The sequence below is a fragment of the Polistes fuscatus genome, unplaced genomic scaffold (assembly GCF_010416935.1).
Source record: "Polistes fuscatus isolate 324 unplaced genomic scaffold, CU_Pfus_HIC Scaffold5, whole genome shotgun sequence".
NCBI classification, from domain to species: domain Eukaryota; kingdom Metazoa; phylum Arthropoda; class Insecta; order Hymenoptera; family Vespidae; genus Polistes; species Polistes fuscatus.
The window spans coordinates 9,821,106-9,847,123 of record NW_025113129.1 but is presented as its reverse complement, the minus strand read 5'-3'; the positions used below and the strand labels follow the sequence as shown (position 1 = coordinate 9,847,123).

The 26,018-nt window shown below is 31.7% G+C and overlaps 2 protein-coding genes across 2 annotated transcripts in view; one reads left to right on the top strand and one right to left on the bottom strand.

The window, feature by feature from the left end:
* Positions 1–255: 255 nt before the first annotated feature.
* LOC122521889 (bifunctional transcriptional activator/DNA repair enzyme Ada) lies at positions 256–1,235 on the top strand. Its single transcript, XM_043642626.1, has one exon. It carries the CDS (start codon positions 385–387, stop codon positions 946–948), a length of 564 nt encoding a protein of 187 aa, XP_043498561.1. The 5' UTR covers positions 256–384; the 3' UTR covers positions 949–1,235.
* Positions 1,236–2,218: 983 nt separating this feature from the next.
* LOC122522343 overlaps positions 2,219–26,018 on the bottom strand; it is a 46,350-nt gene continuing 22,550 nt past the window's right edge. The window contains exons 2-13 of the mRNA XM_043643386.1: positions 12,997–13,234; positions 10,207–10,361; positions 4,314–4,508; positions 4,119–4,231; positions 3,882–4,048; positions 3,611–3,766; positions 3,461–3,528; positions 3,299–3,379; positions 3,051–3,212; positions 2,774–2,971; positions 2,586–2,687; positions 2,219–2,502 (exon numbers count right to left, since the gene is read on the bottom strand). Of these exons, the coding sequence (XP_043499321.1) occupies positions 2,378–2,502; positions 2,586–2,687; positions 2,774–2,971; positions 3,051–3,212; positions 3,299–3,379; positions 3,461–3,528; positions 3,611–3,766; positions 3,882–4,048; positions 4,119–4,231; positions 4,314–4,508; positions 10,207–10,361; positions 12,997–13,234 (1,760 nt within the window). The 3' untranslated portion in view covers positions 2,219–2,377. The remainder of the gene's footprint in view (positions 2,503–2,585; positions 2,688–2,773; positions 2,972–3,050; positions 3,213–3,298; positions 3,380–3,460; positions 3,529–3,610; positions 3,767–3,881; positions 4,049–4,118; positions 4,232–4,313; positions 4,509–10,206; positions 10,362–12,996; positions 13,235–26,018) is intronic.

The following is a 26,018-nucleotide window of genomic DNA, read 5'->3' as shown; positions in this document are numbered from 1 at the left end:
ATTTTGTTAAGTTTAAAATATATATTTTGTAAAATCCTTTTTGATACGTTTAAAAATATAAAAATATTCTAATAATAATATTCCTAGTGAATTAGTTATTATAGCATACCGACGAACACGCTACATATATACTATACCATAAACATATTTATACCGGCTATCAGAAAGAAAGAAAGAAAAAAATAACGTTGAGTTTCGTTATTATATTATTTTTGTAGTAAGCATTTAGTGAAAATAAAAAAAGGTATATAAATATATATTGTCATTTCAAATATATTGATAATTTAATTCAAGAGTCATCCCATTGTGTTAATTTGAAATAACCTAATTTGCTTACGATACTTGAAATACTAATTTGAAAAGTTATATAAAAATTATTTAATCATGATTACCTTTCAAACAATGTCTTCTGAGACATACAAAGTAAATCATGAAAAGTTCATCATTTATTATGATTTTTATGATGCACCTTTTGGAAGATGTATCATAGGTTTAACCGATACTGATAAAGCTATACTGCATTTTACATTTGTCGTTAAGGATGACGCAGATGCAGTGAAAGATTTAGAAAATGAATGGCCTTTATCGCAAATAGTACAAGATTCTACTGAAATAATAAGCAATATTATGAAAGATGTATTTGCTTTGAAATGTGATGGGAAGGATACTAAATCAATCTTGGTACTTTTAAAAGGAACAGCCTTTCAAATAGAAGTTTGGAAAGCTCTGGTTTCTATACCAATAGGTAAAACAGCATCTTATGAAGAGGTCGCACACATGATAAACAATCCTAAAGCTGTAAGAGCGGTTGCAAATGCTATTGGAAAAAATCGAGTGGCATATTTAATACCATGTCATCGCGTTATGGGAAAGAATGGTAGCAATAAATATAGTTGTGGATTGAAATACAAGCAAAGTATTTTGTTATACGAAAGTAAAATGCTTTAATTTTTATATCGATCATATAATTAACCTGATGAATTTAAACTATCCCTATTTATTTATTTTTTTTATGTATTTCTTTTTTACAATACTTATTTTAATTAACATTTAAAATTCTGATTACCATAATAATTTAGTTGTATTAATTTCTTCTTTTTTTATTGTATTAGTAAAAAAATTCTTATTGCTATGTACAGTATGTGATTACAAAAACAAACAGCTTATATTGTATACATTTTGCCTCATATTATATTATATTATTAAATGCTAATAAATAAAGTAATTTTTATACACTTTATGTACATTTATTATTAAACTTAAAAGTAATCTTTTAAATATACTTATAAGTAATTTGAAAACAAACATAAAGTTTTATTAATTTTAGCGAATAATATAATTTATAATATTTTGCACCAAATATTTAAGATTTAAAATAGAGCATCAAGCAAAATTGATTAAAAGACTGTATTGGGACTATAGATTTTTATATAATTTAATAATTGAATAAAAACGAGCATTTTGAAAGAATTACCATTTCATAAAATTCCTATCATTTGTTTTGTATATTCTTCGGATATAGTTTTGAGATATTTTATGATCATAAGTTTATTCTTAAAAAAATACTCTTGAAATATATAAAAGTCAAAGGTATATATCAGTCTTATCGTTGCTCATGTTTCTATATTATGTCTGCGAGTGAATATTTTTTGTTGTAATCATGAAATTTTGTATTGCTAAATTTTGCTTTTTGTATAAATTCAATTATTGTGACACATATAAACTGATCAGAGAAAATTTGGAATATGAAATATTCAGAAATCATAGCTTGCTTTATATAAATAACTTTGTTATATATACTATGTTCAAATAGATTAAATTCTTGCCTCGCATATAATATATTGGTTTATATCAGGAATCAAGTAATAAAAAAAGATTACAAGATCTTTGGATATTCTCGATAATTTACAATACTTAGTCGACGAAAATGATTTGTATCTTACAAGGTGATTTGATCTAAAAGAAAATTGATCAATTTTGTTATATTACAGTAAAAGGTAGTTATCGTATTTTTCTTGTTTTATGTAAAATACTTTCTTGATTCGTTCTATTTATAAAATTTCAATATCGTTATTCGAGTCTTTGTAGTCTAACTTCTAGCGAAGATCATATAGTGCACTTTGATTTAGTCTTGTAATTAAAGTATAGTTTGATATAAAATGTATTGTAAACTTTCTACACTTTATACGCGAAAACACGTTATTGTATATTTAAATATTTATAGTGCCATATTAAATATTGCAATTCTCTACTTATAAACGATTTCTTATTTAATTAGTCGAGAATAAAACGTTCATCGAGCTTATGTAAATATAGAGTTTCGTTATCTACTTGCATTATTATTATTTATTCCTAAACTAAAAATATTGTTCGTTCACTACGTAAAATTAAATATTCTAAGAAATACGGCAAGTACCATCACAAAAACTAAAGTATTATTTTGAAGATTTTTCGATAATGCGGAAGATGGAACACCTCCTCCTGGTCTTCTCGTGGGTCCACCTATTAAAAAAATATTAGAAATAAATTTTACATAACAAATATAATAATTTTCATTTATAAATGTATGTTTAATAATTTTTTACCCGGAAATCTGGATCGTGGAGTTGTCGACACACTTATAGGATTACGAAGAATCGGTTTCATTGGTGTTGGTGCAGGACTAGGAGAATTTCCATAACATTGTCCTACAAAAAATTAAACCATGAGAAATTAAGAAAAAAAATTCATCGAAATTATTAATTTACTTTATAAAGAAGCAATTATAATTAACCTTTTTTGTACAATCTCATTCCTTGCTCCTTAGGATCTATATCTCTGATACAATGATCACCTGCTTCCTTAATATAAATTTCCTCGTCATTAACGATCAAGCCGACAAAACACTCCTTTGTACCTGTGTCGTTTCTCATCGTGTAGGTGTACATTACACCTTTCTCTTCCCACTGTCCCAAGCACAAATACGTCCGTTCTGAAAATACAAAAAATTATAGAAACGCGCGTCTAATTTTTTTATTTTAAATGTGAACATTAGATTGTTCAAAATATACCTTCATAGAGTTCCTCGGACTCACAGTCATAAACTTTATAATACATTATTTCTCGAGTATTGCAATTGCTACTCAACTCTGCACACATGCCCGATAAATCGGTTATTGTACCCGTGTATTGTCCAGTTATTGGACAAGGTGATTCTACTATTCGTTCAATACCTAATAACAATTTCAACAATATTTCTAGTAATATTCATAACATTTGGAATATGTTACAACAATTTTTAATATAAAAAAACACTTACGTGCTTGAGTCATCCACACTGGTTTATCAAAGTTCGAATCGTCGCATAAGTAATCCTGATAACCTGGATTCATTACCATTCCTATAAAATTTATTTAACATTTAAAAGTGATGTCATCTTTTTTAATATGTTCATGTATTTTTATAAAAACGTTTTAATTACCAATCGTGAATTCTAATACGTTTTCACTGCGTTGTCTCATCATCAAGCATACGTAGGCTTCATTCTCGCTAAAAAAATACAAAATGTTAAACATATTTGGTTGTTCGAAAATGATGACTGTCATTAGCAAACGAGAAATCGAAAATTTACCAATGATCCTTTGAATAGACTACGTAACGTCCAGTTTCATCGTTTGATTCAACCGTAACGAAAGTGTAACTGTTATATCCGTTGAGATCGGTGAAAGTCATTGTACCATTTACGATGAGGGACTCTTCCCACAATCCCTGTGCCCACTTTGGAAACCTGAAACAAAGGAATTTATTATGCTGTAGACTGTACCACCCTTTAATACACACACACATACATACATACACCCACACACATACATAAATACATATTATCGTATATGGATACTAACGTTGCTACGTGAGTTTTTACATAATTCGGTATCGGCTTTTGATTAGCCATTTTGCTTAGAACAAATGTCTCAAATCCGTTCGTAGAATTGACTAAATCTTTTGTACAACTGGAATCTCCACTGAAGGCCATGTACGTTCTTCCTTTTTTGTTATCAGCGTAGAACAACTGTAACAATGATTTATTTTAATTTTGTTTTGGAATGTTGTATCCATACTAATTTTGTTAATATACTTACGCCACAACGATACTGAGGACGATTTTCTTTAATAGCATCATTGTCTATCAAAGCAATATAAGTCGAACCATAAGGACCACCTGGCCAGCTACCCAAACAGTTGAAGCTCAATTCTACGTAAAAATGTATCGGTCAATTCATGCCTATACTCAACGAATATACAATAATATAAGATCTTTGAAATGATTTTCTCACCACGTGACTCGAAGGTGCAATCATTGAATTTCAAATGCAAGACAGATCCATCAGGACAGTTATGAAGATTCGAGTAGAATGAGTTACATTCTGTTGATATGGATGAATCATCGTTAAGACTGTATTTAAAATGATATCCTCCTACTATAGGACAATATTCGTTTCTAATTGGTACACCGCCGACTTCCTTAGTACCTGGAAATCATATAAAAAACAAAAATTAAAAAAAATATAGTTTAAGCGAATGTGAGGTATTTCGATAGAAATTGCAAGGAGGTCGATACCGTTTTCATCGGTATGCGGTGTGCGTATATACAAAAAAGGAATCTCTACAAGATCAAAAAGATCCTTTTCCTGAGGGTACACCGAACGAGTCTGCTCGTAAGCGAAATGACTGGTATATCGAGCAAACACCGGTCCAATTTTCCAGACGACCACCTGCTGATCCTAACGACCTCTCCTCCTGCTTCTTCTCTTTTTTTTCTTCGTTTTCTTTCTCAGTCGGAACGATCCAAGAGAAATAGAAAAAGAAAAAGAAAAGAAAGAGAGAGAGAGATAGAAAGAAATCCAGGACAAATAGCGCAACTACAAATCCATCTATGGGTGCATAATGCCAGGTGGACGTGATCGTGTGGAATCTCAATCCCCATACGAGTTCTCATGACGCTCTTAGGACGAAAAAAATTGAGGAAGAGAAGCCAGATATCTTATATTATACATATAAATGAGAAGAATGGATGCTAGAATAAATACCAAGGGTAAGTTTCTTATTTTTCTTTTTTTTTCCCCTTCTTCTTCTTCTATTTCTTTCAATTTAACACGTCTCTGTTAGTGTCCAGTTCAGTAACAACTATCGTTCTCTTTTTTGGATACAATAAGAGCTAACCCTCCGAACAGGAAATAGCTGAAATTCCATACGACGTTTTCCTCGTAAAGGGTCGATCGTTTCCTACCATAACACAACCAACCAACTAACCATCAGGATATTTTAAGGGGTGTTGTTATTTTCGTTGGATGAAAACAGGAGAAGACGCGCACTTTTCTGAGCTTTTGCGGGATTCCTTGGGACAAGTTACAGGCTTCCTTTTTTTTTTCTTTACGTAATCTGAGAAGGTCTTCATGTTGGTTAGGATCGTGTCTTCGATGTCATCGATTTGCTTCTTTCAAAGGAACCGGCTTTCTTCAGAAAATACAGATTTCCTCGGTGATTTTTTATTCCGCGGTTGAATAGATTTTATTTTCATTTAATGTAATTATCATTTAAAACGTGATCTTGATATTCTGCGATCATGTTGATACGCTAATGTATATAACATAATTAATTTATGTATATAAAAAAAAATATCTAGAAAAAATTAATACAAATTTCTTCAGTAATTTTGTACTCCGCAGTTGAACACGTTTAATTTAACTTTAATTGATGCAAATGTTTTAAATGTGATCTTTGAAATTTTGCGATAATGTTCAGATCTAAATACAATATAATATATTTATGGATAAGAAAAGGGAGAGTTTTAAAAAAAGGTATGTCAATGTTGTTGTTGCTGTTGGATGTGGGGAAATTGACGTTCATAAAATGTAGCAAATATTTTTTTCTTCCATCCTCGCTAACCGATTCGATTCACTAACGTGAAAGAAGATCGCTATGCAACAGGTAGCTCAGGTAAGAGGCCTTTCTTTTCGTTCGCTTCTTCAACTTCCTGTCCTCATGAACGACGGCAACTTCCATTCATCTCAAGACTCTTATTTTTCTTCTTCATCTTCGTGAAGGAGCAAGAAGGACATCTCAGTTTCTCCTCGAGTCGAGACGCACTCTTATCGATTTAAACAAAAAAGGACTAACGGATGCATTCGGAAGTATATTTAACAACAACAAGAAAAATATCACACGCAAAGCGAGATGATTGAATTTATAAAATTGTCTGGAACAATTGCAAATTGTTTAATTTTCTTTTGACGTAAAATTTTATTTTATATTGCATGTGTTTATGGTCATTACTGTTTTTATAGCACGTAATATATGTTTACGTAGTCGATCATTATACATTATGATACTGTTATTCTCAGCGTTTTACTGTCCCACGCGAACAACTTTGTCGGGTACATTGAACTTTTAACAAAATTTTTTTTCCACATAGTTATGCGTTTCTTATTTATTTAATTTTCTTTTTTCGTTCATTCGTTCGTTTTTCCTTCCTTATTCTTCCGTACATCCAAAAGATATTTTCGTATCTTCCCTGTAATTTCATCGATCGTACATACTCGTTCTCTTTATTTCTTTCTTTTTATTTTCCTTCACTTCCTGCTTCGAATCTTTTCATTCGATTACATCTTTTTTTTCGATAATTCAAAAGGGAAAGAAGAAGAATCGGTCCATTCGCAGGATAAGAAATTCTTGAAAATTTAATGTTACCAAGTTTTATTTAGCATTCCTTTTTAACAAGGGGATAATTAAACTTCGATGACGACTATCCTAATTATATCTTCGACTAAACCTTTTGAAAACTTTCTAGATTAGGATCTTGTTTCTTATCTTAAAAGTACCTCTGTCTGACTTTCATTATTTTCTTTTTAAAAACCTTGTCCCTTTACATCGTTCTTTTATTTCTTCGATACGCATCAGAGAGTCACTTGAACACGCAACTTACTCCTTTGACCATTTATTTTCCTCGTATAATTCATATTTTTCTATGCTACATTATTTTTGTTCGATCATGCACGTTCATAATTTCATTTTTCAGATAATTATAAGACTAATACATAAAATGATTTAAATAAAAATTAAAAAAAAAAAATCGAATTATATTTTCATTTAATTTTTAAATCACGTAATATCAAATTCCCATAAAAAAATATATTTTAACAATCAAGGAAGGGTCAGATGTTCTTATACAATAATTTCATAACATTAACTAATATATTTTTCTGAAACATATTTTGAAGTTAATTTCTTTGTAAATTTTGAAACTTGACAAAATAATAAATTTAAAATAATCATCTAAGAACTTTAGGTTAACCCTGTAGCTATTTTTCAAAGAAGATTTACGATCGACCCCCCAACATCGAACTTTCCATGTCTTCGAAAATTTGAACAGGGACCAGGACTAGGGCAAAGCTCGTTAGGGTTGTTCGAAATGAATTAACAATGTATGCTTTATTGGTCTGGAGGATGTTGGGTAATGGACCATCTCAGGGGTCCATGGTAGGAGACGATTAGAATGAGAACTTTTTGGGAGCAGCCACTCCCACGCTAGGGAATGAATACCTGCCAAACGACACTGTCGTTGTTCGGTCCTTTCCTCGCTTTGGACTCCAAAAAGAACAGGGTAAAGAAAATGAAAAGAAAGGAAAGAAAAGAATAGGAAAAAAGAAACAGTGCAAAACAGGGGGGCCAAACGGAGAATGAACGAGAATGCGAGTGGTCCTTTGACGGGGGGATCTACGTGTTCGTTGTTTTCCGAAAACTCTTCTTTCATTCCTGTTGGAACATGTTCAAACGTCTCTCAGGTTTATTTAGGAAAAGAAAGAAAGAAAAAAAGAAATGAAAAAAGAAAAAGATTTCTGGTCAGTTTGTAATTCACCCTTTTTCCTAATCCTTTTGTATTCCTACTTCATCGTTTATCAAAAATTTATTATATTTGTTGGTACCTGATCGTCCTATCTTTGTATCATTATCCCTCTCATACATTTCTCTATCTTTTGTTGCTGTATATTAAAAAAAAAGGATTTGTTTGTTTTTTAATTCAAAATTCGACATAGATTTTGGAATATTATTACGAATTATATAACACGTGCTACGAGTTAATAACATACAACTGTCTAATGTTTATTCATTTATTTTAATCAGTTGAATCAATTAAGCGAGGTAAAGAAATAGTGTGAAAGATAAATGGTAAATTATCATAGATGATAAAGATCAAAAGGAACGAATTAAATCGTTCAAATTTTTATGCAATCAAATTTTCTGAAATGTTAAGAAAAAAAACGGATATGTTAATATAAAATAAAATCAATGTTTTTGATATTGAAAAAATAGCGTATTACCAGATAACAAGTAATTAACAAAATCAACGTCAAATTAAATTAAATAAAAGAAAAACCATAATTAGTTTTGTCCCAACCTAATGGAAATAAAGATCTCTTAAGTAGGATTAAACTAGAAGCTGACAATGGTGCAAGTGCAAAGGTTAAACTCGATTTTCTTGGCTCACCGAACAATTCTATTGTCTCGTCTGTCAGAATGAATGAATAACACGGAAGAAGAAGAAGAAGAAGGAGAAGAAGAAGAAGAAGAAGAAGAAGGAGAAGAAGAAGAAGAAGAAGAAAAAGGGGTAGGGCAAACCTGTGGGATTCGATGCACGTGTCAACTTCCGTTGAAAAGAACTCACAGCTCGACAAATCTCAATATAGAAATGCGAGCGGAATGAATCGTCGCGTTAGTGGTACACGTCGATCCAAGCATCGAAGTCTCTCCCTCTCTCTTTCTACTCGTTTTCGCGCGAATGGATCGAAGATCCGAAGAGAATTTCTACGATCGAGGACACGCATCGAACCATGAAGATCGAAACTACGAGGAGACATGCCATACCAAGCAGCAATGGCAAACTTGCCAACGTGGTGTGTTCGACGAGCGTGTCGATTCGATAAGAACAGGTGTAAAACTTATTCCAACTTGGGTCCTTCTTCTTATCCTCCCTTTTTTCCTTTTCTTTTTTCTTTTTATCTTTGTCGCATGACGAATCGCATCGGAAACATTCCACGAATGCGTATAATATTATCGATAATAATTTCTTCATTTTTATTTTAAGCAAATTTTATTTTATTTACGAAGAATAATTACTTCGTAGGAAAATTGGAATTTATAATTCGTCAAAATATACAATTAGAAATTGTAAATCAATGTTATAAAATTTGTCATTATATTATATTAATTAATAATTTCTATAAATATTACTAATAATATTAAAGCACGTAGACAAAAATAAATACAACTATTACTATGCCTATGTCATACTCATCAATTATCCGCAAACGTCCAAGTTAGTTAATGTATAAATTTAACGAGTTCCTTCAGTCATTAACACAAACACAGAAATTTTTCATTGCTCGTTGATGAATCGATTATATAAATGCACGAGCATCCTAATGCCTATTGGGTAGATAATTTAATTGACATGCACACGCGCGTGAGAAATACACGAGGACGATAACGATGAACGACGACACGCACACGCACACATAGATACTTACTCACATTCGTGCATACAATTCGTAAATGTTAAAAGGAGTCGCGTGAAGGGGGACACAAGTAAGAAAATTACACGCGTGTTTGAACGTGCGATTGCGTGCGTTCACGGCGATGCGTTTATTGCAATGCATAAGAAATCTCGTCGTCGAGAGCGCCATCGGCGTTCGTTCATTGTTTGGTTCCTTTCCTCATTAATGCTAATTAACGCTAATTAATTGCCTACCATGAACGACCGAAGACTTCCTATTCGATTTTGTTTCTTGCTTATCTTCCGATCGTGTTCTATCGTTTTTCTTCTCTCTTATATTCCACCCTTCCCCCATTATGATTATTTTTTTGTTAATTTTAAATCACTTTTATTTGCATGTTTTTTTTTTTACATTAACCCTTCTCCGAATGCACAGGGAAACATTTAATGCAAAATAAAAAACGAAAAAATGTCATGTTGCATTACTCTAAAGACAAAAAATTTCTAACGCTATATTTAGAATTAATTTGTAATAAAAAGTATTAGAAAAAAAATAAGGGTGGGGGGTGAAGAAAAAGGGAAATATTTTGTAGTTGATGTAAGTACTAATTACAAAGGAGGAAAAAAGAAAAAGAAAAAAAAAAGTAGTAGGAGCTAATTATAAGAAGGATACTCACGGTAAAGAATGGACGTAGAGTTCAGAGTTTCGCACGAAGCAATGGCGGCTGATTCGTAAGTGTAACACCTGTTGAGATCTTCCGAGAAGACTTCGATAACGTTGCGGGTTCTTCGCTTTAGTCGAAAGCACCGTATACAATCGCCGTCACCGTATCTGCGAAAAATAGAAAGATATGAATCAAAAGAAAGAAAAAGATTGGATGAAGGAAAGTTAGTGTTACAAATCGATTATGGTCGATGATCAAAATGACGAACGTTATTCCGAGGTGAGTGACTTTTCAACTCGGACTTCCAACACTCTCTAGGGTATTCCCGAGATGCTCTTTCAGATTTCCTATAGTCAGCTGCTAGTAAAGTAAGTTAGTATACCTATACGTTTATATATGAGTATATAAGTACTGTTCGCTAAGAGATTCCTTTGACTCTTGGAATGCATTTACGTCAATGTAACGTGCGAACGCGTGAGAATGAGAGTGCCGCGAGTCACTTTACTTTTCCTTCAACTAAATGGCTCGTTCTACATTCAGAATTATAGTTCGGAATTGTTTATTTATGCTAAATCGTATCGGATAAAAATAAAGACAAATTTTTCTTTTCAAATTGAATAATTATTATTTAAATTAATTATAAGTAAGAAAATATATTTGTGACATTAAATTTAAAGCGATTTCAACTTAAAGATTTGTAATGGTCTTTTTTTTTTTTTACTAAATTTATTTTTATGTTAAACGAAACAATTTTAATATAAATTTTTATACTAAATTTACTTGTATATTTTACTACATTTAAAATGTATTTATTATTGTAAGCTCGAAATATATTTATTGCAATGAAAAGATGCGTATCTAATTTGTTTTTGTTTCGTAAAACACATTTTTAATGATTCTATTAAATTAAGCATAAAAAATGTGTGATTAAATAGCAATGAAAATAATGACTCGAAAAATGTGTATGATTTTGCGTGACATAAGCGATAGCATAAGCACCGTAATACGGATACGGATCGCGTCTCGGTTCAAGCACCGTATATTCACGAGAACTCGGAGCCTTCGGTTAAATTAACGTTAAATTGCCAACCTTCTCGTCTTATCTTTGGAGAAACGAACAATGCGTTTAATATCGAACGAAAAGATGCCGTTTCTATGTGCCCGAATAGAACCAAATCTATCTAGTGTATAAAAACACTATTATTATTCGAACTTTCATTTGATTTAGCTCGAGATTTTATATAAAAGAAAAAATAACCAATTTGGCAATTAATGACGATATTTTATTTTTCCCTTTTTTTAAACGAACCTCTCTGATGCTTCCATTGAACGATTCTCGTCTGTTTAAATAATTGTTTCCAAGAAAATAGAAAATAATTCCTAGCTCGTATTTCAGTAGCCATTATAGAACGGGTAATAACGAGGACAATTAAACGAGTCGTCGCGATTCTGTTGTTGTCTTTAAGTCGAGAGGGAATGTCGATAACACGACTCTCGTTATCTTTGATAACTCTCCTTTGTTGGAGGAAATTCAATGGCAAGGGGATTTAAACCGAGATGGAAAGATATCGAGATCACGATGAGAACGTGGATAATGACATTTTCGACATTTGTGGAAATGGGCATCGTTTGTTTTTAATTTACGTAAATTTAAATACTTTTTAAAAAATTATTATTTATAATGAATAAAATATTAAAATATATCGATCATTTATTTTACAAGATAAAAATTATTAAGTAATCTAATTATAATTAAACGTTCCCATATTATACTACAATCATTTTTTCTAGACCGTCTAACAATAACTGTGCCATATCTCGTCTCCGAATAAAGTCAACGTTTAGCTCGTTAAGGATTCAACGTGAATCATCTAGTATTATGGGTGCGTACAAAGGTGGGTGATGGGTTTATTCTCATTTACGTCAATTTATACCTACGTTATTACTCCCACGTTACCCTCTCTCTTTCTTAGACTTCAAAATTATTTCGTAAAAATAATTCGAACAGAATAAAAAATAAAATACACAAACAAAATTCTCTTTCTCTTAATAAATAAAACATTATCTCTAGAGAAAATCTGATAGATCTTAGTTCGGATTAAAGTTTTCGTGTCCTTTCTTACGATCGGATTTCAACGACTAGCTCGAAAATTTATGACAGTATGCTAAATCGACGATTTTCACGTTTCAAGTGTCAAAAACGAATAAATTCAACAGCATACTACTCGACATCTCAAAACTTCCTCCGAGAGGAGGAGTTGGCACTGATATAAGGGGGTCTGCATTGATTCTCAAGATGCAATGAGGGGTGACAGGGGGAGAGGGAGGAAAGGGAGACAGGAGGAGGGTAAGGTGGAAGTAGGGGAAATGGATGGATCTGGCGAAACGCCATTGTTCTTTTGCTCACAAGTCGAATCGTTTCTACGGAATTAACCTCGTGTCGTGATATGCAATTCGCGCGTCTGGCAATGCTCGAGACTATTTTTGTCCCAGACGAATCGCAGACGAGACTAAGGCATTCTCCGAAGATGTATCGACCGTATACTAAACCGTTCTCAACCTTAACCTTTTTATACGACTCAAATTTTACGTACGAAATTTCGCGAGACAAATTTGATATTACGAAAAAATATAAAAAAGATTTATTAGAGGAGGAGGAAGGAGAAGAAGAAGAAGAAAAAGGAGAAGAAATAATATATAACGTGTGGGTAAATAATCATTTAAAAATAAGAAGTGTTTGTTTGTTGATCGAAATAGAAAACAAAAACAAAAACAAAAAATAAAATATTAGTCAATATTTACCTGTCTATTAAGAGAACATTTTCACCGACTCTTCTACGACAAAAACCCCAGACCGGGATGGCATTGTAAGTAATGTTAATGGTCGAGTATTGAATAGGCTTGTTCGTTGTGCCAATGGTGCTGTCCTTAACGTTCACCTGCGTCACGAATTCACCCTGGTATTCTGCAGGAAAGTAACAGCCCACCATGAATTGCGGATCGTAATCCTGCAGGACTTCGCTCGAGAGCAAGCTATTGTCTGCAAATGAAACGTGGATAATATAAATTATTATTTGATTTATTGTCGAGTTTAAAATACATATTTGTTCGGATTTTTATTTAAAGAGAAGAAAAAAAATATATCAAGAATAATGAATATCTTATCAACGTTCGTGTTTTAATTAGTTAAGAAATTAATTAACAAGTAGGAAGGGAATTTCATGGTAAAGATTTTTTTTCTCCCCTCCCCCTCTTCCCCTTGAATTCGAATGTAGTATACAAGGTTCGTCTAATTTAATGTTTTTAATGAATTATACTCGAGGATGAAGAAAAGGAAGTTATTGGCCGAATTCTCATAACCTTCTTTGTTAACATCGTCGAAGACCTCAAATTAATTATCGCATCGGAGGTTTTTATCGTTGCAAGAACGGGTTTACATCGCTTGTTTGTATTCGGTATAAATACACACACACACATATATATATATACACATCTTTTAGTTCGAAGAAATCTTAAGAGAGATAGTGCAGAGGCTTTCTTTTTTTTGTTCTCGTCTTCTGCCACCCACATGTCGCACACCTAACACTCCATAAAAGGTCATTAACGTTGTCGTTAAATACCTTGGGAAGAAGGCAGGTGTTAAGGTGACAGGTGGACCACCAGCAAATGCACCTCGATGGAACGCGATACCTTATATTTTTTTTATCTTTATTACATATATAATTCGTACAGTTTTTATTTTATATATTTTTATTTATTGATTTTCATAACTTTTTCATTTATTTTAAAGTTATATAAATAATAAAAAGTAAAACAAATGTATAGAAAATAACTTGAAAAGATTGATCAGATATTTTATAAGCAATTTATATTTAATTGAAAATGTTTTTTAGTTTTTATCAGATAAAATATTAACTTGTTCCTTACTAAGCTGAATTTGATCATGTCATGTGTACTTAAAACAGGTACTAATGATAAATAATATTTATTTATAATTAAAAATGAGTTTCAACATGTACCGGAAACAGTACACATGGCAGGAAACGTGATAAATATTAAATTTTCTTTGTTTTATTGTTAGATGTGCATACTCTTTGATTTTTCAATGCAGACTAATTCTTTTCTTTTCGTAAACAAAAACCATTTATCCACCTGCATTCTCCTATCCTGCATTCGTACACACACACAAACACATACATTCTTGCCACGTGCTCATCGTTCATCTATCTGTACAATATCCATTCTGAGAATCTATCGTTCTTTATAACATTCTTCTTTCAGGCCACGCACATATCGTTTTGTCTAAAAATTATTTATCTGCACAATACACATATATCGTTTCGTTGGTTTATTCATTTCAATCACGTACCCTACAATACGTAAGTATTTACCAATCCGATGAAAAAGAAGGAAAGGGAAAGGGATTGGATAATCTGGCGAATGCTTGCAAGGCGATTTCAAAGTTCGAAGGAAACATTTCTCACGAGCCTTTAGGTGGAACGTGATAATAGGACGGGGACTTTTTTGCAGGCTCAACCTTTCGCGAGAAAGAATTTGCTCGGTGAATCGTAATCGTCGGTTCTGTGGTATAAACATAACACGCTCGATCGCTTTCAGAATTTTCTTTTTCTCGGTTTCAAGATCGATCGATAATAATCGATATGGTTAGCGTACCAAAGGGCTGAATTTAGAAACGATAACCCCCCCTCCCTCTTCCCTCAATTTTTCATTTTACCCCAAATTATTTGCTTCTACCGATTCGTGTAAACTTTAAGTATACGTGCTTCGATTGGAAATCTCACGTCGACGATTTAGTATAGAATGAAAAAGAAACGTGGCCAAAGTCTTAATTAAAGCGAATACAAATTCTTAACGCATGCAGACAGTATTTAAAGACAAGTGTTTTATACGTCCCTTTAACATTGTAATGTTTCCTGCACGAGAACATAACGCTTGTGTACATATATTTACGTATGTATAATATGTGCAAGCGGATGTTATTAATGACCCGAAGTATAATTAAAACTTGAATGTAATTAAAAAGCAATTAAGATATCTTTGATAATATATTCACTCTCTCACTCTCTCTCTCTCTCTTTCGTCATTTTTATATAATATATTCTATAAATTCTATATATTATCTGACAATAATAATGCACTACTTCTCTCTCACTTGTATCACAATACTTTAAAGTATTATATACAGTACTGGGTATTATTAAAATTTATACAGTATATTTTATTCAATTATTTCAATTTTGAATTATTAAAATTTTTTAATTATTAATTTATAAAATATTTGATATATGAATAATCTAAACACATTAAATGATTTAAATGATAAGAAAATAATAAAAATTAAAAGAAATTCTAAATAGAATTTAAATTTCTACAAAAAATTCAAATCAAAATATCCAGTGCATAAAATTTCTCTTTCTACTTTTCTCACTTTCTCTTTCTCTCTTCTTTTATGTGTCTGTCTCATTCTATCTTAAAAGACTGGCCATACGAGTGCGAGGCAGTTCTTGTTATAAGCAACGACGGGAAACGCGTAGCAAGGAAGACCGCAACGACCGCGCGATTCAACATCATTGTCAAGGATCCACGACCCAATCCTATTCGTCGTCGATCATGCTGCATCTTGTGGGGTCCAAGTACCTTTGAGCGCCCGCAGTAAACAGGATTGCTTGTACTACTCGCGCGTAACTACCTCAAGCTACTCGCTTTGCGATTAATCGAATCGTCTCTTGCAACTTTTTTTTTTTATTTCTCTCCTTCATCTTCTTCTTCTTCTTATTTTTCTTCTTCTTCTTTTTCTTTTTCTTCTTCATCATCATCATCATCTTTTTCGTAGTTGGGAAGGGAATTTTCAACGAGTCGTAGAAATGGAACACAAATTTTTTAGCAAGAAAATATCATTCCCTCTTTAAATCTCATTTGATTATTTATTAATTAAATTAATTCTTAAGATTTAGAGATTCTAATCGGATTTTGTATGAGCGAAATAGAATTGTTTGAAGTAACACGTTTATTGGAATTGTCTGGTATGATTCTTAACGGTTCTCTTTAAAGTCAATATTAAACTGTTATTATACAGGCGAATAATAAACCTTCGTGATATTCTAATCGGGATAATCTCGATTAAAATCCTTTAACATTATCAAGATACTCGAAGAGCGAATAACTAGAGAATGAGAGAGAGAGAGAGAGAGAGAGAGAGTAAGAAAGAGAAAGCACTAGAGTGGTTTACATTAGCATTACTTGCATTAGTAGGTAGATATACCCTCTTATCTACGTTTACGATATGTCTGTAAAGAATAAGGCAACGCCCGCTTTTGCAGTGAGTCCCTTCTTCCTCCCTCCCTCTTCTCTTTCCTCTTCCGTTCTTCCATACCTTCCATTATTTCGCTTCTCTCTCTCTCTCTCTCCCTCATTCTTTTTCTCTATATCTTTTTATTTTGTATTTTTTTCAATGTTGTTGCGGACTTGCCTCCTGTACGAAGATACCAGGTGTTCTCGTCCAGGAGGGTCCTTAATCCGTGCCTCCTGGTGAATCCTTAATGAATGGAAGATGCCCGATTCCGAATGATCACTTTGAAAATTAGAGGTTCTCCGCACCCAAGCAAAATAAAAGGATGGTAAAAGAGATAGAATGAGAATAAGTAGTAGAAGGTGTATGTAGACTGACATTATTTTAAGGACGGGTTTCTTTCTTCCAATACCCATATACACGTTTACTATCTTACTATTGATTAATGATTCTTCACGGACATAAATATCTCCTTCTTTTTAGTTACCTTTACCAAGTGAAAATTTTTCTTCTATGTTATTACGATTATGTTTGATGTTTCATAGGGTACATTTTGTATAGAAACTGAACAATTAGAAGTTCATTTCGAAATATTGAATATTTGATTAGCATAAGAGAAAAAATTGAAAATACACTTTTTTGATATTACTATTAAATAAAAACAATATAATATAATACTAGACTTAGAATTCTTTCTTTACGTATTAGACACAGTATTTCTTTAATAAATAAGTAATAGTTCTGTTTATTTCTAACAATCAGTCTCTCTCTTTTTTTCATCATTTCTCTCTCTCTCTCTCTCTCTTTCTCTCTCTCTAGAACCTACAGTATATAAATTTGCATAAACACATTAAATACCTATTAACATACTCTGAATATTAAATAATTTCGATTTGATATCATATTAGATGAAAATTGTACTCTCGAAGTCATCACTACGCAAAAACGGTAAAACAAATGCATTTTAGTTAAAACAATCGAAAATATTAATAAAGTATATTAGAGTTTAAAATATACCTTAAATGATTGTTAATTAAACGAAAAAAATGTATATTTTAGTTTAAAAGCACAGAGTATAAGTTCAACGTACCGTCCCCTTTGAAATCCACCGTTAGACTGATACGTTGTCCTCTATAAAAGTTCTTTTATTAAATGTTGTTTATATGACTCTCCGGAGGTTACGCATGTGTATAACAAAGATAATATTCGTAATAAATAGAATTTCCTTTTACGGAAAGTCATAAAAGCAAGAATAAATAAGAAAAATTTTAATTGACATTTATAGGGGACAACGTACCAGTCTAATGGTGGATGTCGAGGAGAACGGTACGTTGATCTTATACTCCGTGTTTTTGACTAGAATATTCATTTTTTTCGTTTAATTAACAATCGTTTAAGATGTATCGAACACTCTAATGTACTCCACTAATACTTATGATTGTTTAAACGTATATACATTTTCTTTAAACATTAAATACCTATTAACATACTCTGAATATTAAATAATTTCGATTTGATATCATATTAGATGAAAATTGTATCCTCGAAGTCATCACTACGTAAAAACAGTAAAACAAATGCATTTTAGTTAAAACAATCGAAAATATTAATAAAGTATATTAGAGTTTAAGACATACCTTAACTGATTGTAAATTAATCGAAAAATATATATATTTTAGTTTAAAAGCACAGAGTATAAGTTCAACGTACCGTCCTCTTCGAAATCCGCCGTTAGACTGATACGTTGTCCTCTATAAAAGTTCTTTTATTAAATGTTGTTTATATGACTCTCCAGAGGTTGCGCATGTGTATAACAAAGACAATATTCGTAATAAATAGAATTTCCTTTTACGGAAAGTCATATAAACAACATTGAATAAAAATACTTTCATAGAGGACATGTGCCAGTCTAACGAGTGATTTCGAAGAGGACGGTGCATCGAATTTATATTCAGTGCTTTTAGATTGCAATATACATTTCCTTCGATTAATTAGCAATCATTTAAGGTGTGTCAACACTCTCACAATCAAAGTATGTCACATCCCTCCCATTCATCCTTTTATAAAAAAATTGCATCTCGCAATAACTATACTCGTATCTCATAATACATGTACACACTACACTAATACTTAGAACCTTCCAAAATCTAGTTCAACTGTGTCAATCGACTGTGGGTTCTATCTCTCTCTCTCTCTCCCTCTCTTTTCGAGGTATCGTTTTATAATATTTTATTTATTATATTAAAATTATTTTTTAAATTGTAATCCCAAGTATTATTATATTTATACGAGTTAATCTTTGTATTTATTCTCAAACGTTTTTGAACTAGAATGGATAATAAATTCTATTCTATTATAATCAATAAAGATAAATTCTATAAATATAATAATTATAATATTTATATTATACAATAAATCATAGAATAAATTTTGTTTTAATTTGTTTTTTTTTCTTTTTTTGAGTTAGTTCATTGTCATAATTACTTGTACAAATGGGAAGTCGAGTGTAACCGTTTTAGTAAGAGAATCGTGTATTTCACTTTCTCTCTCTCTCTCTCTCTCTATTTCTTTTTTTATGATAAGCGATCTCTTGGAGCACGTCTAGGTATTTCCCGACTAGGCGATCGTTCTTAAAGTCGCTCGAAACGGAGACAGTTCCGATGAGATCTCGAAAGATACTTTCGATCGGAGCACGAGGTCGAGGACTTTGAAACCGTGCGAAAGGTGTGGCCGTGTTATTGCATTCGGACCATCTATATTACACTTGCATTATTATATATATATATATATATAACATACTATAAGTCACTTTATTTAATAACAATTTCGGTACTTATAATAAAACATACCGGGGATGAATTCGTTTGATGAAAATTCCAAAATGAAAATAAAATCGTATGTGAGTTTTATTTATTTTTTTTTTTGTTTTTTTTTCTTGCCTAGACGAGAAGAAACAGCTGATCGTAGTTTATCAAATTGAGACTTCAAAGCCGTGCAAAAGATTTATTATAAGTAATGTTATTTAATAACAATGTTGTTATTGTAAAACATATGTTTCAAATGTTAATGGAAGTGAATTCGTTTGATGAAACTTTTAAGTGGAGATAGGATCTTATTTTAAGTTTCATTTTTTGTGTTTTTTTTCTTTTTTTTTGGCTAGACGAGAAGAAGCAGCTGACCGTAGTCCATCAAACTGGTCGTGAATGAGACTTCAAAGCTCTAAGAAAGGTGTAGTCTTGTTATTGCATTTGGTCCCTACCCGATATTATTTAAAACGTTACGTGTAATATATTATTAGTAATATTATTAAATAATCATCTCTATTTTTATGTGGTCAATATTTTATAAAACAATCGATCAATTTATATAAATATTTCGTTCAGTATTTATAACAGAAGTACGGGTTGCATTAAAATCAATAGCATCCTTTAACAAAAATCTCCAATATTCTTGTAATTTGGGATACATTTTTTTTTATTCATTTAAAACATAGATTTAAAAAAGAAAAATCTATAACTGCAAACCCAGCGAAGAAGAAGATCCTCTAACAAGAATTCAAATATTCTAGTGAAACATATGTTTCAAACATTAATAGAAACGAAGATCAAAAATAAGATACATTTTTTTGTTTTGATTTTTTTGGACTGTAGGATAAGAAGCAGCTGGCCGTAGTCCATCTAACTAGATGTCGTGGATGAGACTTCAAAGCCGTGCGAAAGGTGTGGCACGCAGTACGGGATCTCCGGAATTATGAGACCTCGTGGGTTTGGTTCTCAGGAACCTGAGACCACCGAGTTCAGCCGTACATAATGCACGGAGGAGCGCGACAAGCACCGCGAAGAGGAACGCAGAGAACGAGCTCCTTTGCTCGGGCATTACACTCTTCCCTACCCCACCCCCTATATCCCTTTTTCTTTCTCTTTCTTCCTCTTTATTTCTCTTCTCTACCCCTCACCCTTCAAACTCGCTTCCTTTACTCCTACGAACGTTTTCGTGTTTAGGCAGGCACTATCTTATTGTGAATGTGTATTTGTGATTCATCGTTTCTCTTTTATATTATGCATATACTTACACGTATCTAATTTTTTTTTTTCTAAAGATATTAGGTATTCAAAATTATTCAGAATTTCTTTTCTAAAAGAAATAAGTCTACTTTACAAACGAGAGTTAAAATTTAAGCAATGACAAATATTACTTTTTTTTTTATATAATTTATGTTTAATTATGATTGAAACAATGATACGAATTATAAAATAATATTTGAAAAATAATTGTTATATGCGCAATTAATATTTGTAAATTTAGCGTTCAAATAAATAGAAGTTGGAAATATAAAATATTTTTTACGTAAGAGAGAGTATCTAAACGTAAGAAGTGGAAATACGATGGAGAAAATCGATTCAGCAAGTCGAATTATCGTAAGTCGTATAAATGTAAATCCTTCATTCGTGGCTCATGGATGCAGCAGCAATGCATACATGCTCCATGCGATTATCTCAACGTACGAGTAGTGCGAGAAACGAAAGGGGAGAGGAGTACATCCACGAATGTGCACTTCGTATTTGTTCGGTTACCTGACACTCTTTCTACTTACATCCAGATATGTATATATATGTACGTATGGGTTTATATGTATGTATTTATATACACATATGTATGTATAAAGCGTAAAGAGTCGTTGCGTGCATCGAATCTCTACTTACTCGTCATTCGTTGCACATCGTAGGATACGCGTCAACCGTTTCTATTAATTCCCATTCATTTCTTTCTTTTTCTTATTGTTAGATGTCATCTATTCTCCGTGCGATTTAAGATTGAATTGCGATGACGTAAAAAGTTAGTCTGTTAAAAAATTTCTTTAATTTTTATTTCTCACAATAATAGGAATAAATAATTATTTTGGAAAAATTTTATGAAATATTTCACACGTCGTAATCAAATGAATTAAAATTTTGTACAAAGAAGAAATGATTAATGATTTTGCAAAAACTAGAAGGGAAATATTAAAAAATTATCGGCACGTTATAATCGATTGACGAACAATTTTGTACAATTTACAAATATTTCTTCTCGAGCTGAATTTAGATAAATTACGTATATGGTCAATTAACGTATCTCGAATTTAATGAAAAAGATTTAAAATTAAAACGATAAAACCACAAAATCTCGGCTTTACTTTCGATGTCTTTTGATAAAATAAAAAAAAAGAAAGTAAAGAAGATACATACCGATCTGTGGTTGACATCCTTCCAGTGAAAATTCTTGCGGTCATTTGTCAAGAAATAAGGAGTACAAGAAGAAACATCAAAGGGGAGTTTACCGATCGTATTCGATATTTTTGTTGTTTTCCAGTTTTTGTTTCTTTTTTTAAATTTAACAATTTAATTTTCTTTTTATATTATTAGCTTCATAGGAATAAAATAAAATATTAAATGTTGAAAATGATTCGTAATAGTATTTCCGCTTTGCTCGCACTTAAGTTTCTTCTATGTAATACTTAGCGTTCTTGGTGTGCATTCGCTTAAACACAAAGGATCTTCGTAATAGACCGCAGGGCATGTTTACGAGAAGGCGCCCGAGTAAACCGATACCAAGATGATAGACGAGAAAAACGAAAGATAAAGAGAGAAAGAGAAAGAGAGATGGGATAAAACGCGTTGGAACGCGTTGCAACGCGAAAAGCATGTACACGCTTGGAACCTAGATCGATTAACGGACTGTTGAAGTGTGTGTGAAATGTGAACTTGCTTAGCTTGTTTATAACTAATACAAAAAAACCCGATTGCATTTCTCAAATATTTTCCAACGATCTAACAACGCGATTAGATTGTTACAATAAATATATTTTGATAAATATTCAATATATAATATAAATTAGATACAATAAAATGTTAAAATAATAATGAAATTTTAAATATAAAACATTACAATAAATTAGACATTAGTATAAAAGATATTCAATTCTTCTCTACTAATATTAATTAACAAAATCAGAATACCCTTTGCAATATACTATTCATATATTAAATAAATAACCCATTCGACTATCTATAATCCATCTTCCTAATCTTTCTTAAAAAAAGAGGAAAACGTAAGTTAATAACAAGAAAGAATGAACGAAGTTTCGTTTTAAATCCTTTTAATTCGTTCGATCGTTCGTGTGACACGCAAAACGACTCGATATATATTCCATGGGTGTTAAGGAACATACTATATACACACGTGCGTGTACGCGTACTACATACGTACATATAAAAGGGCGAATGTAAGCGAATGCGATAATGAGTTCTGCGAGCGCAGCTGGAAGCGCGTCGGCGACGATCGCTATAAATTGTTTCTTATTTATCGTCTAGGGCTGGTTTGTGTCGTTTGTAGGTAAAGTGGAAGAAGAAAAAGGGAATTGGGAAAAGGTCCATGTTAAGAAGAAAATCACGAGATTCTTCCATGTTCTAATAACCCTTAGTCATTTTTTTTTTATTGGATAATCCTAACACGTCAAGCCTATCCACTCATTTTCACTCACATAAATAAAATGTCAAACTAAAGTATTATATATAACACTCTGATTATATTTCTTTTTTAAAATAAATAAAATTTTCTATGCAATTTACTGTTTTCTAATGTATACACATATCTCTGGAATTGAAAAATATGTTTTAAGTTATAGAAATTAAATAAGAAATTAAATAGGATAATAAAAAAAAAGAACTAGTTTTGTTGTAACAATTAACAATAATTTTTAGCTAAACCTGAATCTTCGAGCATATTTTATTTTATCTTTCGCTTTCATTGTATATCGATTTAATATCAGAATCATACTTTTTTTATTTTCTTTTTATAGATTTATAGAAGATATTATAAAAATGTTATTTTTGCCAATATTTTTGTCTTTCACTGTAATACGTAGATCTATTTATATAATATGCATACATATGTGTAAATTTACTAGTGATATATATATATATATATAGGTAGCAGAAGTAGTAGAATATTAATATCCTCGCTAGATATTACGTTATAACGTCGCTCAGGATTGTTAGCTCGAAGGATGATAAAAAAGACTGAAGGTAATAAATGAGTGATTAATTGTTTCGACGAAGAAGCGTACTACCTTAGAGCACGCGTGTCGTTTCCTCATGCAAATCTGACGGTGATTACGCGGTCGAACGATTAAAGGGTAGCTTCGATCGACTTGGAAATACGATACATAGTCGAAATACCGGTTCGACGCAAACAGTAGTAACCGATGATGTGAAGTCATAAACGAAGAAGTGAAAAAGAAAAAGAAAAAAATTAAAAAAAAAAAAAAGGAAAAAAGATAAAGGAAGGTAGGAGCCCTTCAATTTTATCCGCAGTTCGACGGTTTTGAAAATTTAATCTTTTTTACTATTCCATGCTGCTGTTCAAACACTCTACTTTACGATCATCGCGTTGTTTGAATTCCTGAGCAAGCGTGGGACAAGTTCGAAGGACAGTTTCTGGTTGAAAGTGAGAAAAAGGAAATCAAGATATGCAGGGGTTTCAAAAGTCGCTTTGTCGGGAAAATAAAAGGGAAAATACAAAATCAATATTGATTTATTGATATAACGATGAGATATGAATCTCGAGTTGGTGTTGTTAAAAAATTATGGATTCACGTTATGCCGAAATTACAAATATCTAACATAAATTTTCTGTTCGGTAAAGCGACTTTGGGACACCATGTATATGTGCCGGTAATTATGATGGTCGACTGACGATAAATTAAAAAATTGTACAAAATTTATTTCGATTTATTTTATATTATATACAATTATTATATATTAAAAAATAAAAATAATAAAATATAAATTTTTTATAATTTTTTTTATTTAGTCCATCAACATAATTACCGGGGCACATAGTTTTATGTCTATACGTCCCGGTCAAAGTTTCGTTTCCCAACCTTCGATAAACAGAGGACATAAACGGAACGAGGAGGAATGGTAAAGCCAGTTAGAGTAGTGCCGGCGGAAATGAATGTTTTAACGGGAAGAGATAGGAAATATCCACGTTGCTCGAGTTTAACCTGCTCTGTGTCGACGTCCTCTTTCTTTCTTTCTCTTTCTCACCCTTGAGGCTACCAAGCTGATAAGCCAACACGATATACACGTATATACGTGTATATATATATGTGTGTATATATATATATGTAATACTTGAGAAGGTATGCAGTAGGTAGGAAGAAGAGATGGTTAGATGGTTATATTTACTCCCGTGTATTCACGTATGCCACGTTTATATATACACCAAAAACTAGTACATTCACTCTCATGTGCACACACGCATAAGATACGCATCGTCTCTTCCTTATACGCAAATGCACCGACGCGACGCGTGCTCGGGTGCGTGAGCACGCGTTTCGTAAAACGTTCATCGGGATCACGAGAATGCATTATCTCGAATTTATTTATCATCCCATAGACACGTTCAGAAATCATTTCAATTGTAAATTATTTTGTTTGTATTAAAAATTACGTCATAGAGAACGAACAAAAATTTGAATACATATTAATGAAGTTTATATATGTTTCTATAATTTTGTAATTGATTTTAAATCAAACGATATATATATTTTAGATTATTTTTATAATATTAAATATTAATTAGATATATATATTTTTATTTTTTTTTTCTTATAATTTAGTAGGAAATAATATGTCACGCAATTCGTAAGACCCCACCATCTTATAAAAATACTTTTATCTAACGGAAACTAGTTATTACACGTGAATCTCGATTTTACTCAAGACCGTACTATATTCCTTTCTAATTACAAACATATCCTTTTTTTTCTTTTACATCCGTACAAAAAACTTTTATTACGGAGGCTCGAGAATTCAAATGAAAGGAATGAAATCATTCGATTCCATAATATCCTTATGTTTCATAAATTCGTCTTTCGATTTTTCCAATCGACAAGGTGTGGAGAAAAATTTCAAAAGCATTCGAATGACATTATTATTGCTAATGTTCTTTTATCTATTGGTGAATGTGTATAAAAAAAAAAGAAACATTTCTAAGAATAGAAGAAGAGATAAAAAAATAATCTAGCAAGATAAGACTTACAGATAATTAATAGCTTATTGGCAGTGTAACGACCTGTATTTCTTGGTGAAGTCAACGAGATAATACAGGAAGTATTAAAGCCGTGCAAAACCTTGTAGAATTGTATATTATAGTACCTGCAATCTTTCAGGTAGACACTCGAGAAAGCGCGAGATATTTTCACATTGTTCGAAATCGACAATCGTATCGTATATCTGATGTGAGCTGAAAACAAAAACTACTAAAATAAAATAAAAATAACAATAAAAAACTGGAAATAAAAATGAATAAACATGAAAGTTTAATCGATCGTCGAGTATAAGGATAGAGCTCGAATGGTGAAAAATGTTTCCTACGAGAGGATTAAGTTAACTGTTGGTATATAAGAAGAGAGAAGAAGTATCGCGTTACAACTCGCACGTCCTAATACCAGTTGTAAGGGTATAAA

What these genes read in the sequence shown, in the direction of transcription:
- LOC122521889 (XM_043642626.1), top strand. Translation starts at nt 385, where the DNA reads ATGATTACCTTTCAAACAATGTCTTCTGAGACATACAAAGTAAATCAT.